This window comes from Larus michahellis, chromosome 5 (assembly GCF_964199755.1).
Source record: "Larus michahellis chromosome 5, bLarMic1.1, whole genome shotgun sequence".
Classification (NCBI taxonomy): domain Eukaryota; kingdom Metazoa; phylum Chordata; class Aves; order Charadriiformes; family Laridae; genus Larus; species Larus michahellis.
The window spans coordinates 63,009,910-63,025,209 of NC_133900.1; the positions used below are offsets into that span (position 1 = coordinate 63,009,910).

The following is a 15,300-nucleotide window of genomic DNA, read 5'->3' on the forward strand; positions in this document are numbered from 1 at the left end:
TCTGTGGCTTCCTGAAAGCACAAGAATAATTTTATGCATCCAAATAGTTGCAGCAACTGTTGATAACATTACCCATTTATGTGTTTATATGAGAGAAGCCTTAAAAAACTTGGCATTCCAAACATCGAGGAGTGTTTCAAAACCTAAAATTACAAAAATCTCTTTAAAATCACATGGATTTTTTTTTTTAATTTGCCTTATGATTTTTTAGTCTTCCAGGTGTGCCTTCAGAACCTTGCAAAAACACAAGCTAAAGTAATTTATTTCCCTCCGAAATGAAAGCTTAGCTCCAGATGAAATAACTTTGTTTTCAAAAGCTGGAGTTGTGGGGAGAAATATCAAAAGTTTATTTTGTGAGCTTTCAGATTACATAGCCTGCTACCATTCCACTCATTAGAAAAATGTTATAAAGTACATTTCTTTTTATAAGAAATATAAAGTTCATGATTCATTTATCCAGTCACTATGACAGTACATTAAAATTATCTTGAGTCAACACAGACCAACACAGTATTGACTGTCACTTATAAAACAACGAAAATACCTTCTTTCAAGCCTTTCGCTGTCAGCAAATTACTAAAAATATTTTTCAAAAATCTCTCAACCCTCAAATTTCTATCTATCCACACGTAGCAGGCATGGATAATGAATGAACAAAGTCAGAGATGCAAAGAATTCCAGGCCAACTTATGTTCAATGGAGTTACTGAGCTCAAAGTTGGAGCTGAGAATCCAGATACAGCTCACAGTGCCAGCCTCTCGCTGAAAACAGTACGTCTGCTTTTAGCTCTGGAAACTATAACCAGAAACAAATGAGATTTGAAGATACAAGTTCTATGAAAAGCCAGATCAGATGTCCCAGCATCATGCTGCAAACACATGCAACTGGCTTGTCATAGCCTTAGCTCAAGTTCAGGAAACTCCATCAGCTCTCCCCTGTGTTGTCTGGCCACAACAACCCAAGCTGGTTTCCACAGCTCCTCAGGCCTCAGAAGAGCTGCATTGCTTGTGTCCTGCACTGGAATGAATCCTAATTACTGTACTAAAAAAGGATTTTGCTTCAGGAGATTCTCTGTTAGTGCAGGGTCAATCTAAATCCTTTCACCCATTGCTTCAACCATGTTAATAAAGTCTTTCAGATCCTGGAGGGGTGGAAGCGGGGCACAGCACAGAGGTAGCCAAAGGCTCTGTACGAAATCTGCTTGTGTTTAGATGATCTGATGTCTCTCAGACAGAAGCTCACTGTGCAGAGTCTCACCCCCCTAAATGTCCCACATTATCCATAGTATTTGTGGTTTTCCGTATCTAGAGACTCACACTAGGAAGAGGGAAAGTTGATTTTACATTCTTAAAATTTGAATGTATTGCCATTTTTCCTACATCTACCATGTATTACAGTCAGTCCAAAATTACACTGAGATATTAAAACGTATTAAGAAACTACAAGCATAAAATGTCTATAGGTTTCTAATATCTTTTGGCATGTTTTTTGCCTCTTTCTGCCTCTCCTTTTTTTTTTTTTCCCCTTTTAGTTTAAATTTTATACAGGGAAATCCCACAGGCACATTTATGCATTCCCATTTTTTACTTTTTTATTTTTCTGCCTAGTGTGGTGCAATACCGAACATAGAAAACCTTAGTTTAGCGGTCTACGTATTGCACTTGATCTCTCAAGTATGATCGAATATAAAATTAGCCTTGGCCTAAATTTTACTAAAGGGACATCCAGCTGTCCCTCATTTATCATAGAATGGTTTAAGTCGGAAGGGACCTTAAAGATCATCTAGTTCCAATCCGCCTGCCATGGGCAGGGACACCTCCCACTAGACCAGGCTGCTCAAAGCCCCATCCAACAACTGGTTGTTCTGAAACACAGCTACCACAGAAGAAGGTCAGAGGAGGCCACTGGTAATTACTGCAAGGAAATGAGAAAAACCCCGTGCATTTCATTCTCAGAAGGATGTATCCTGCATACAAGAGATGGGATTCATCTCACCTAACATCATCCAGTTCATCATTACACATCTAATCTAGGTTAATCAATGGAGAAAGACAGGTGCCTCCAAAGGACAATGTTTCCCTTTCCAATACAGTTGTCTAAATCAGGTAATAGAAGTGAATTGCTTCAGGTGTTTGACTGGTTGTTTTGTTATTTTTTCTTCTGCAGAGCCAACTTCCCAGCTCTTCCTTCCTCTGTAGAGCTAAAATAGAGTCCCATACAGAGCGAAGAGACAAGTTTTAATCCTCAGAGGCTGAAATGGATTACTTTTCCTCTGTTCTCTGGGGTTTCTTCCCATCCTGCAGTAATGTCTCACTTCATATTGTCTTCATTTCTGTACACCCACTTTATGTTGTTTTGCCAACACTTTACAAACCAAAACAGATAGTGGGCATACAGCTACCATGCACATCAGCTTTGATGCAGGATTTTGGAAAAACAAGCTTTTTTCTAAACTGAATGCAGTTTATTTTGTCTTCCATCTATATTCCTTTTTTCTTTCCATCTTGTTTAGGTGTTTATGATTCCCCTTGAGTTAGTATCATCTGTTAATTTTAATATGTTGTTTATGTTTACTTCCAGATCATTAATTAATATGGGAAATACTGCAAGCTCTAGCCCAGATCTTTGTAGCAGCTGCCTCCCTACAATATGTTATAAACCTTTTGTTTAGTTTCTGATTCATGTTGTATCTTATCTGCCAAAACCCTTTTCTCCATAACTTTGAAATAATTTTGCAAAACTTAAATATCAAAAGCACCATTATTTTTCGTAGATTTTGTCTGCAATTAAAAACCAGAATTAATGAAATCAGTCAGCATGACATTGACATGAAATATATTTCTATTTTTTTGTTCTCCCGGCAGTGAATCAAATTCATCCTGAGTGTATTTACCAGGTTAAGTGTATTCAAATGCTGACAGAGAGGATAACATTATTTTTCAGTAAAAGTTAAATTAGGTAAAATTTCTACCTATTAAAACACACGTAACTAGATGAAAACACTTGAAAAGATTATGCTTATTCATTGATATAGTAAATCAACACACACACATACGCAGACAAGCAGAAAGGCCAAACTGACTTGATTTCAGAGTCCTATCTGTTGACCTTTTGTAATCTCTGTCTTGGTGAAATTCTTGCATAGCTCCTTAATATCTCAAATATGCCCATAAATCTTTGACTTTTACAGTCTTGGATGAGTTCAAATCCATTTTAGGAAGCTGTTTTAGATAGATAACATGCAAGAAATAGAAGATTTGTTCAATACAAGTCACATCTATATCTACGCCCTCTGTCTGTCCATTTTAAGGTCATTGCAGTCCAGGTGAATTTTTAGTGCAGAAGTGAAGTCAACAATTCTGTGTCAACAAAAAGAATAAAAAGGCCTTATTTCCATGTAATTCACTGGTAATTTAGCTGTCTGGTTTTTGTAACATATCTAAAATATATAGGACAGCTTGATAGGTTTATATCCCAGAAATTTCACCTCTATTATGCTTCAAAAATATGAGCTAATGTATCTCACAAACCAGATCAAAATACAGTGGTGACAGAATCCATTTGCCAAATAAGCATGCAATTTTGTGAAAATGTTTCATTACATCCCAGAATTTTTAAGATCTCTAAAATTGCAGAAATATGTTCAATGCTTTTAAAGGGTTGAGTTGGGGTTTTTTTACGATTCTAGATATTTATCTGAAACTTTATTCTTCCAAAACATGTTTAAAAACCTTGTTACAAATTATGATAAAGCAACATTGTCCAATTTTACAATAAATGCAGTAAACAAACAAATTCATCAAGTAAGTTCTCACTTGATTCCTGTTTTTCAAATATTTCCTTACTTTATATACAGTAGAATTTGGAAATCTTGCAAATATCAACTGTAGAATCATTTATTTAATTACAGCCCAGGGTGAAACAGATTTTCCCAACCAAATAAATCTTTTTGTGGAGAGAAATATTATAATTTATTTAAAACACAATGTTTATTGCAGGTTTTGCCTTTGACGTAGATCTGTGATAAACACAGATAAAATGAGGCCTGTTTCTTCCTAATCCAGACTAAAGCATTATACAGATTAGATCAAATTCTTACTCTCCTGTAGTTTGCAGGTGAAATTCTGACAGAGGAATTTTTAAAATTTAAAAATATTTCTTTATATGTTCTACATACTTTGCTAATTAGGAAATGAAACCATCAAAACCCTCAGGTACCCATAAATTAATAATACCGGTTTCTACTACTGCAGGCGCCAAAATTTAAGATCTTTGCTGCTGTAGGCAAATTCAACAGTGGGAATATATGTGAAAGTTTCACAGACCCTCTGCTGCAGCTATGTTGACAAAGGATTGTCACTTTTTTCTTCCCAGTTTATTATGTATACACTTCTAAGAAAGAAAAGCGCAGTATTCTAGGGGCTGTGGAGATTTCAGTTGCCTTGCAGTTTTCTCATCCTAATAATATGCAGTTGATACTTTTATTTTGTTACAACTAAATATATTCTCTACTCAGAGAGAATAGTCAGTTTTCATAACAGACATCATGAATAGAGTCTCTAGAGTGCTGTACAGCTATCCTACTGAATATATCCATTAATATTTTGAAAAATAAATTAATATCAAAAGTGATAGTTGACTACAGGAAGCTGCAGAAGAACCTCAGTGAATTGAAAAAAGGTATAGTTAAAAGCAACAAGAATAATCAATCATGACGAAAGCTTCCATGCAAGAAGTAACACAATAAAGCATGACTTTCCACGTCTCAAAGAGACACAGCTAAGAAGGGAACATGAGATAACTTTCTTAGACATTAAAATACTGGGAGTTAGGTGTTCACTGATGTGCCATTTGTGTAAACTCCCATTATAGTACACCAACAGAGATCCAGTCAGTAAAGCTGACAGAGACCTGAGAGCGATTCAGCTCACTGAGGCAGACACTGATGTCCTGACTCACTTGCCTAATCTCTGAGATCTGGTGCCATTTAAGATGCCATAGGCACCTGAAACATCCACACAGGAGTTGACAAATACGCCACACGCTTTGCAGGATAACTATGCTTTTCTGGAACCAGGCAGATTATGCTTAAATCTCAAATGACATTAGTTTTAGACAGTTGATGAAACTGAGTTCAATCCCTAATGGTTGGTCTACTAAATTACTCTCTAGGCTCTACTGATTACACTAGCAGCTTGGACATACAGTACGCATAAAGAGTGTTAAATTAAAGTATCTTCATCTCAAACTGAACCTCGGCTCTGCTATCCCTACAGTCAAAAGTATAATGGAGAAGGTAAATACCAAATGATTGCTCATCACCTTTTTCCGTATATAAACTACAAAACAGCTACGAGGTGGCAGGTCAAAACAAATGGAAGACAGTATATCATGTTATATTCAACTATGTACAGACATCCTGTACATAGGACATCTGTAATACTAAAAAGTCATATGGATTCAGGAAGTGATTGGACAAATTTATTGAATAAAAATCCAGTCAGGGCTATTAAGTACTGTCGTTGATACTTTGGTAGTCTCTGGGAAACTCACACAAATCACTGGAGGCAGGGAGAATACTTTACATAAGTGCACTAGAGGCATGCCATAGTCCTGTAACTCTCTGGGCACCATCAGAGACAAGCTGCTGGCTCAGATGGACCTCAGCATACAATATTTTTTAAAAGACATTTTTCTTTCAGATTCTCTCCTCCCTTTCAAAGTAGTATCATAGGAACTGGAATAAAGACATTATTATGTAGTTAAAGGGCTACATAATAATACACAACACAATACCACACCATTACTCATGTAACTATGTGATTTTTATGCAATGGATCTAGACTGAATACAGACACTACTCACATTCCCATTCCAGGATGACATTCTTATTAAGCACATGCGTATTAAGTATGTGCTGGACACCTCTTGAGATTGCATCAATGATGAGAAAACCACGACAATTTAACCAACAGAAAACGTGGAAACAGTCTGGGAAATTTAAATTGGTCTAAATGTGAACAGAGCAAGTCTCTCAGCAACCTGATCTAGTTGAAGATGTCCTTGCTCATGGCAGGGGGGGTTGGACTAGGTGACCTTTAAAGGTCCCTTCCAACCCAAATTATTTTATGATTCTGTGATAAGGGTCTAGTCTAAATATTAGCGCTTATGCTAATTTTTAATTATGCTTTAATTTTAAATTTTTAAGCATTACAATTTAAAGCTTTAAGTCACACAAGTCTTTGACAGCACCATGTTTATATCATGAACAATGACTCCACTGGATGACCAAGAGGCACTTGTCACTACTCCGACTTGACTATACTCCCTGGCCACACTCTGACTGCATTCACACATCTGGGTGCACAAGTGGGCAGGGAGCTGTACTGTTCTCCCCTACACATCCCTCATCTTGAAAATCAGGGGACAATGACTGTAACGTGCATTGCCAAGACTGCCTGTCCTGTACTTCTGAGACAATTACTTCTTTTTTATGAAATACTAAGGTATATCAACATCTTAGTAAAAACATTTAAAAGCGCCAGCTATTGTTCTTAACAGTCCTGTTATCAAATTCTAGTAGTTCTCTCCTCCTGAATGAAAAAAGCAAAATATTAAACTGTAATCTGATATTTACATCTGTAGGTAGCTCTTATATAACCCTCTAAATGTCAGTGCATAGTCAGAACCAAACGCTGTAGCTTCCAAAGATAATTAAAACAGCAGACCTTTCTGACAGAAACCTGTTTTAAGTTAAAACTGTGTTTAAGTGCCTAAAGGCCAAGTCATACAAAGTTCTGAATGACAACTACATTAAAAAAGTACAATCTTACTTCAGATGAATTTCACTGCGGTCAATTAACTTAAGAAAAAAAACACGCTATTTGAAAAATCCCAATTATGAAATAAAGACAGTACTTCCTCAGTAACAGGGTTATATGTGTTCTGGTGCCTTCAAGCCCTTTGGAAGACAACTGAATTTACATTAAGTAAAATGCCAAGTCCGAAGCAGCACAGCCATGCCTGAGCTACCGTGCCCCACTGGGAGGCAGGATAAATTAACTTAGCCTTGGTACCAGACCAACTGCATTCACACACTTCCTGACCGCGTTAAGTACAAGCAAGAAAAACTCACGTGCCTGTCTGTTCCTACTAAAAGCACAGGTTAAGTGGTCTTCAGCACCACATAGAGACGGCCTGGTTGTGTACATGCAGGAAAAACAAGTGAACTGTTACAGTGAGACAGCTGATGTGTTTAAGATCTGACTGTAGAGGTGGCAGTTCTACCTCAGTGTAACAGCTGTTTTATTAAAACATAAACACTCTTCTACCTAACAAAGACATGACTTCGAGGAAAAAAGAACAGGATACTTTACGGAAAAAAAGTATTTTATATACCATACACAATGCTGAAGTGCTCAAAAGTCTAAATAAATAGCTTTAGAAAATTTAAGTGAGAGTGTCTTAAGCTGAGTTGGCACTGACTTCTAACTGGGTATAATCTTCTCAATTGTAAAATACTGGCTTCTACATACTGCTTAAAGAAAATGTTAGGAAACAGGTACAGATATAGTGTCACTGAAAATCGTACTTTTATACATTACCCATGAAGAAAAGACAGAACATGAAAAAACTATAACCTTGCAATTTTCTTTTGTGCAATTAATGTATTGCTAAATATTTTATAACCTATTGTCTGTAATGCGCATATTAATAAAATGCACAATATTTTGTATATAAACATTAACTAGGGTTCCTCGAAAAGGTGACTTGAAATCAGTTTCCATTATAAAGTACCTTTGAGTTGTTGGTTACTAAGGCTGCCAGATTTTCTGCAAACTTGGTATAGTCAGGGACAAATTTGTATGGTAAGAAGGTAATTCCAATACATACATGTCATTCTTATACCTTGAATTAATTTAAATGACAATATCTAGCCATCCAAATAATAAGATTCTGGGTTCATTCCTAATAGAAATAGTAGTTTTAATACTGCTTTTGACTAGTTGATCAACATAACATTGCACATGGATTTCATTATCCAGGAATTCCTTTTTAGTTCTGTAGGGTAAATGTAGTGATGACACGTTAAGACATCTTAGTCTGCACATTTTTGTCAGCTGGTAGGCAAAAATAATGCTAGCCTTGAAATCCCGACAGAAAATTGTACATAAAAATCATGAAAACAAATACATCATAAAGTGAAGTACATGGGAGATACTGATAGCTGACTTTGTTAGTCTTGTTAGTACATAATTTAAGCAGCTTTATGAAAAGATTCTCTCTCTGCCTACATGAAAATCAGTTTTTATATTCCTTGCCCAAAGGAAAAATATTGTTGCTCCAAAAGCACAATCCTAGCTTTTATGCTGTTCCATTTTGCTTCATTTCTGTAGAATATTGAATACCTCTCTAGAGAACTGAGATCAAAAAGCCTCAAGCACACAGGAGAGCTCTAATAGCATAACAACTAACTGCACATCAGCTGAGCCACTGTAAGCATTGGTTACTGAGTACAGTTAACACATCACAGTAAATAAGGTCAATAAACTTAGCTTAAACTATGTGAAAAAGGCAATGTATTTCAACTAGGAACATGAGTAGACAACAGGGGTACTTCGTTCCAGTTGCTGAGCTGATAGGTGCTTCCAGAATAAGCCATTAGAATTTGATCATATTTCATTCCTAAACCTATCAACCATTTATTTTAATGGCAAATAAAACAGGAAAGGTTAAAAGATCTGCAACCATGCTGCAAGACACTGGAGTGGAGTAAACAGTCTATGCCCTCACACACATACCAGGACACTTGCTAATTCTGTAAATTTCCACCCATACAGTGAAGCTAATAGAACTAAATATGAGCATATATCTCATACACTCCTTTGCAAAAGTCAGACATCCTTCCTTAAATAACTAATGAAAGTGGGTTTTGCTTATCTGGATGAATTTCCACTAAAGCTTATTAAATAATGTTCATATTTTCTACCCTGCTGACTGAGCTGAGGGGCAATAAACCTCCTGGGTGACTGGTGGTGATAAGCAGCCGGAGTGTATAGCTTTTTCAACTGCTCCACATAGAGTTATTAAGGAACATCTGCCTCTGCTGCTGCTTCAAGGAGAGGAGCATGCTCGCTCCCCTTTGACATTTCTTTCCCCTGAAGGAAAAAAGGTTCTTAATTGTGTTTTACCAGCAACTAACTTTTCCCTGTGTTGGCACTCTCTTCCTCTGTTAAGACTCACAGTATCCAACATACATATACAAAATTCTTGCCAGACTGCTTGATTTTTTGACTAACAATCTACTTGACCAGAAATACTGCAATTTAAAATGTGCGTCTTACAACAAGGCTCCCAAATTCCCAATATAGAGTCAGATGAACCCCTAGGGAAAATGAGTTTGAGGGTAACTAGCTACTCTCATTAAAAACACTCCTCCATTGGTATCCAGGAATTTGTCTCTAAGAAGGAAACAGAACTGTTTTGTGACTTCAGTAGCTCTCTGATCACCAAGTAATGTCACCATCTTAGTTATTCATATTAGGCTTGGTTCCAGAACTGCAGTCCAGAACAGCAGGCTTGGTTTGAGCCCCTCTGGCAGAGGTCTGAAAAGAAGCCTGAATAACATGGATATCTGCAGCATATCTAGTTCTTGCCAGCCCTGCCTGAACTGCCTTTTCAGTGAAAGCTGATCCACTCTCCTCAGCACTCATCTTCAACAGTTCATTTGAATTTCTCATCCTATCTCAAGTAAAAAGGACTGTCCTGAGAATCCATAAGTACATGAAAACCACATACTAGCAAATGGGTGTTAGAAATACGTAGCTTGAGGCAGCAGGGAGTGACACCCAACACATCTTATAGAAGTCCATTTAAACTCGATGTTATTCCTAAACAGATCAGAAATACAGAGACCTTGCAAGCAGAAAACAGCACACCAAGTGTCCAATGTTTGATGGAGAAGTCTAAACTTAATTACTGGTACAAAGTCATGCATTCTGCTACAATCATTAAAATACCCTAACTTCAAGTCCCTATTAATTGAATGCACTAGTGTTGCAGAAAGGTACCTACCAACTAAATGTGTGATTTGTATATGTGAATGACAACTACAAATGGACATTCCCATTTGCAAGCAGAATGTTTCCATTTTAATTTCTGTAAGTTCATAAATCAAAGCACAGCTCATCTGGAAATAGCTGCAATGTTATCTGATTTTAAGGTCAAAATTCAGAAGGCCTAAACAGCTCTCATCCAAACTGACTAATCCTACCAGGGCTTTTAAACTTTTTACCTGCATCCGTGGGAGCAAAAAAAAAAATCGGTTTGCCATTTTTAATATACCCCTTTTAAAATATATCCATATCTTTTCAAACAAAACCTCGTTGTCCCACGTGTTCATTTAGCACTGTGAGCTGAGGCTTTAAAAGCAAAACCTCAACTGTGCAATTCATAATAAAACCTGCCATATTTTCATTAGTGTACTTCAAATGTGGGCAGACAGATGTCTAATGGTAAACAAGGATCTGTGGCCAATTCTGCCTTGAAATGCAAAGGCCACCTTACTTTTGTGAAGAGTGGGGCAGAGCAGAACAGGGAGCCTAACTGAGCTTACAGTACATTCACTGGTTTTGCTCATTGTGATAGCTCTATGTGGAAAAACAATGTATGTTCTACAAGTCAACAGTGGAAAAAGTCAATCTTTGTGAAAAGGGCCAGGCATCTAAAAATGCTGATAAATGGGCTACAAAAAGCAGTAGTTTGCTGCCCAAAGCAATTGAAACATTTCTAGAGGTTTGTATTTTTGCTGCCACAACCAAAAAGGTGCAGAACAGAAAAACGCATGACTGAAGGTATGAAAGCTTACTATTATTCTACCTCTCTAAAAGCAGAAATAGCAGGACAGTAGCATGGGAAAATCTTTCAGGATCTCTGTGTCCTGATTACCTATGGGGGTTCCCTGTACCAACCCATGTCTTACAATTTAAACAGTGCTTCATGCAACAATGGAAACTCGATCACTTCAACCAGTTTGGTTCTGCTGTTGATGCCTTTGCACGCCCCTCCTTTGCCTTTGAGAGTAGGAGGTGGACACTACTGACTATGTAACAAAGAAACAGAATGTGTAAATCAAGCTCTGTATCCTGTACCTAATTTAAATATTTTGTATTCATTTCTCCTGGCACAATGAGGAGTGGATGAGTAATTAGATCATTATAATCATTATATCCCCATCAATGAAAATCTAACATCACTGGGACAGGAAGCTGCAGCTGCATAACAACAGACAGCAGTATTGCATACTAGCTTAGAAATGAGAAAGGAAAGCACTAGAGGCAATTTAAAGTTAGGAAGGATTTTCTTATAATCATCCTGACTGCAATATAGCCAAGAAAACGGTGTTTTGAAAGGGAGCTCTCAAAGTTCCTAGGTCCAAAACGATTATGACAGATTTTCCATATAGCCATTTTTCAGCTAATCTGGTTTCAGATTTTACTTCTCAGATGTTTGCTGTTGGTACAGCATTAGTCTACCCAGAACTTAGAAGGGAAAGCTTATGAACAAAATTCCAGTTCTGCCATGAGTTCTCTATAAGTGTAGTGTTATTGCAGAGAAAATTGGTTCTTAAAGGCCACATTCCAAAACAGAATTATTTGCTTTTCAGAAGTACTTTTTTGAGCTTCAAGTATAAATCATCTTTATTTCAGATGACTGAGAAGTACCCAGAGGGGAAATTCTATTAAAAGAAGTTACCCCACCCACATTTTAACAGTAGAAATTTAGCAAGAACATCTGAAAAAAACACCACAATAAAATTTTTCCAAGATCCCTTGCACTGGGTGATTTTTTCTCCCCCTTTTGCTGCTAAGATAGAACTTTCTTCCCCAACTCAAAGACAAGCTTTGTAAAGTAATGTAAGAGTTTTCAGAAAGGATATTTTTTCCTCAAAATTGAGTTGCAATTAGAGAGGCTTTAAAAAGAATCACTTTATATAAAAAGGAAAGCACAGAAATCTCTACAGAAAATTAGTTTAGCTTGAGAGTTGAAAATTTTGAACAAGTGTTTCTTCGCACAGATCTCATCAATATGCTCAAAGTCTGCTGTTGAGAAATGGATCACCCAGAAAGAGGGAGCTGGTGACTCCTCAACTCTTGTAACTGTGACATATAGGCTATCTATTAATAGATATGGCCATTGCTTTTCTATTGGAAAAGTTAATACTGTGATTTTTTTTGAGTGATACTTACAGACAAATATTACTTAATGGGCAAAACTGATCAAAGATAGCAAGTGAGTACCAGACAGAAAACAAGGGAACAACTCAGGACATCTTAATCTAATTTGCAGTCATCTTTTCATGTACTGTTCACTATGGTTGAAAAATCAGGAATGTTATCAATAAACAGAAAGTGCTTCTCTCTAAGAATTTTTACAGACTTAATTGCTCAAAAATATCTATGATCAAAATAATAAAAACAATTGACGTTCATTTGGACAGTTTTCTTTCAATTACTACAGTATGAAAATGTACCTTGAAGAGTAATGTGTGCATTCATAGGCAAAAAGTAAGGATCAGATTGTGCACAAATACTATTATACAAGCAAAGCACTGGTAAAGTAAATATTGATATAGGACAGTAAGTACAATATAGCAAGTATATGTGTAAATATAGGTAGCACTTGTGTATGTATTCATATACATGATATACATTATCACATACAGCCATCATTTGATGAGAATAATGTTACTGTAACTAGTAAGCCATTCTAACTTGAACATCTTAACGATTTCTTATTGTTTGACATGTATTTTTGGTGTTTTTTTCATTGCTAAATTGTCTTGACCAACTGCAGTGAGGTTACAGAACATGTAAAATCTGGACTAGCAAGTAGGAAATAGCTTTTTCTCACCGACAAAGGTGCAGCACAAGAATAGCTTAAAAAGTAAGTGCCACCTCCTACAGATTTTCTCTTAGTTCTTAATATGGTGTGAAAAATGTTAAAAATATTTAGTAGTATAGCTCGGTATTGACTAAAAGTTTTACTACAATATACTACGTAATGTCCTGCCTCTTTTCTAACTCCGGTCTTTTAGGAAGGTCATTTAAAGTATCTCCTACACGCATCAAGAACAAATAAGTACAAGACAACAAGTAATACTGTACTTTAGTACCACAGTTCGCCTGTAGTTCTGCAACAATATTACTCGAGAACCTATAAAACGCAAATGAAACTGCCGTTTTTGTAATTCTGGAAAAAAGCGGATACCGTCAATCCCTCTGAGCAGCATACCGACAAACCCATGTCTTCGCAGAGTTTGAGCTCATCTCGCTATTCTTGCACGCTAATTAGAGCGGTTAAGTGCGAGACGTCGGTCTTCAGCAACAAAGGCGAGCCCTACAGTTGTAGCACCCCAGGGGGAACGTTTGAAAGGAAGTTTGTGTACACCGATGTGTTCAGGAACCGGCTTAAAAGAGAGGACCGGTTTCTCTTCCCTCCTCTCAGGGCCATCAGAGCAGGCAGCTCGGTGCCAGCGCCGCCGCCCCCGGCCAGGGCAGCCTCACCTCCCTGGGAAGGCTGCAACAGCGAGACTTACCTTAGTGAGCTGGGCAATCTTCTTGCACATTTTCATGTGCATTTCCTGATTGCATTCCTCGGCCGAGCTGCTGCGAGCGGCTTTAGATCCATTGCAAGTCCCGGGCTGATGAATCTTGTTTATACCAGAGGCCATTAGGCTTGAATTTTAATCAAGTCTGTGTGCGTACGCTCCGGGTAGCACGATCTGTCCCTGCCGCTGGCCTCCCCCGGCGCTCTGCAGGCACTCAAACCCCCATAGCGCTGGAGAAACTTCAGCCCCAAACAGGGCAAGCTCCAGCCGCCGCTGCTCTCCCTTCTGTGCAGACGTCCTAGTCCTTCAACAGAACACCCAGGCGAGGAGGCAGAGAACAGCATGTGCAAACATCCTGATCGTTTTTTGTTGTTTTTTTTTTTTTTTTTTTCCCTCCCCTTCTGTTCAAATGGTTGAGCTTCCGCCAGGAGAAGACGCCAGTGGCTGGATGCTACAAATTCCCCACAGGGGACGCTGAGCCAGCCATACAGGCAGCAGCACAGACGTTGCTGGGGATGTGATAGAGAGATCTTCTGCAGATTAAATCATGTTGCTTTCTTGGGCTGCCAAAGGATTGCAGAGGTCATCAGAGACGACGGTGTTGGCACCTTTTATAAGCTCTGTTATTTTGGCAATCCTCTCTAAGTCCGGATGGACCAATAAAGAGATGAAGAAGACCTTGTTCAATTTTTGCTGCTCAGCTGAAAGCAGATTGAAGCAGTTCTTCCAGCTAAGAGGCACACTTGAGCACAGCTGAGCCCGGGAGCATTGTCCAGGCAGGAACCGGTCTGCCTGATCCAAGGAGACTGGTCAGTTCCCCTCAGTTACACTAAAGGCACTGGAAAGGTGCCAGAGGAAAACTGACAATATTACAGGTCACGTCTTTTTCATCTGCAAGTCATTTCCTCTCTTCAAAGAGACTAGGCTTCTATATGTAAAAAATAAATAAAAGGGCAGAAAAGGCAGAAAAAAGCACACACAAAAAAAAAAGGCAAGCTATTAAGGTAATGGGATTTTTAAAGCAGAATGCTTCCGTAAAATGTTATGCAAGAAGAAAATGGTTAGTGGACACGTTTAAACAAGTCTAGAAGAGAAAGGGGAAGGAGGAGAAGGCAAAGTAGGGTGAAATCAGAGAGGTGGAGAAGAGGAAAAGATAAAAAGAACATGTAAGAGAAGCTGAGAGCTGCTCAACACCCCTTCGATGTGTCACTGTAGCCAGCAGAAGAGACCCCATGGATCAGGCCGAGGTCCCCATCTCAGCTCACACTGGCTCACAGCCCCCTCTGAGGCTGCCTCTTCCCCCCTGCAGGTTGGGCAGCTTTCCTGTCTCACCTCTGGGCAGTACGTTCCATCCTTCTCTAGCAAGAAGCTTCCACTTTGCTAGTGGTGGGTTTGAAAAAGTGTTTCCTCAGTACTATCATAATTGGGAAGGAGGATTATCCTGTGTCAGGTAAGGGCATGGAAAAAGGGAAAATCCTCAGCAAGAAAGGGAAATTATTGGTGAGGACAAAAACAGATAAAGCGCTGTTAAGAATAAACACTCCAAGAGGAAAAAAATAGATCAGGGCAGAAGAAGAATGCCTGAAGGTAGTGGAGAGAAGGAGGAGTGAGAAGATGTAAGAAGAGAAGACCTTGGAACAGAGAAACCAAACCCTTTAATTGCTGGGCGAAAAGGAAGGACTCTAAATCTT

The 15,300-nt window shown here is 38.2% G+C and overlaps 1 protein-coding gene across 4 annotated transcripts in view; it reads right to left on the reverse strand.

The window, feature by feature from the left end:
• Window positions 1–14,337, reverse strand: part of FAM184B (family with sequence similarity 184 member B) — a 46,520-nt gene extending 32,183 nt beyond the window's left edge. For all 4 annotated transcript variants that reach the window (XR_012587068.1, XM_074587680.1, XM_074587679.1 and 1 more), the window contains exon 1: window positions 13,598–14,337. Coding sequence is in view for 3 of the 4 variants with exons in the window: in XM_074587680.1 (XP_074443781.1) it covers window positions 13,598–13,732 (135 nt within the window). In the remaining variant the exon portion in view is untranslated. The remainder of the gene's footprint in view (window positions 1–13,597) is intronic.
• Window positions 14,338–15,300: the final 963 nt, after the last annotated feature.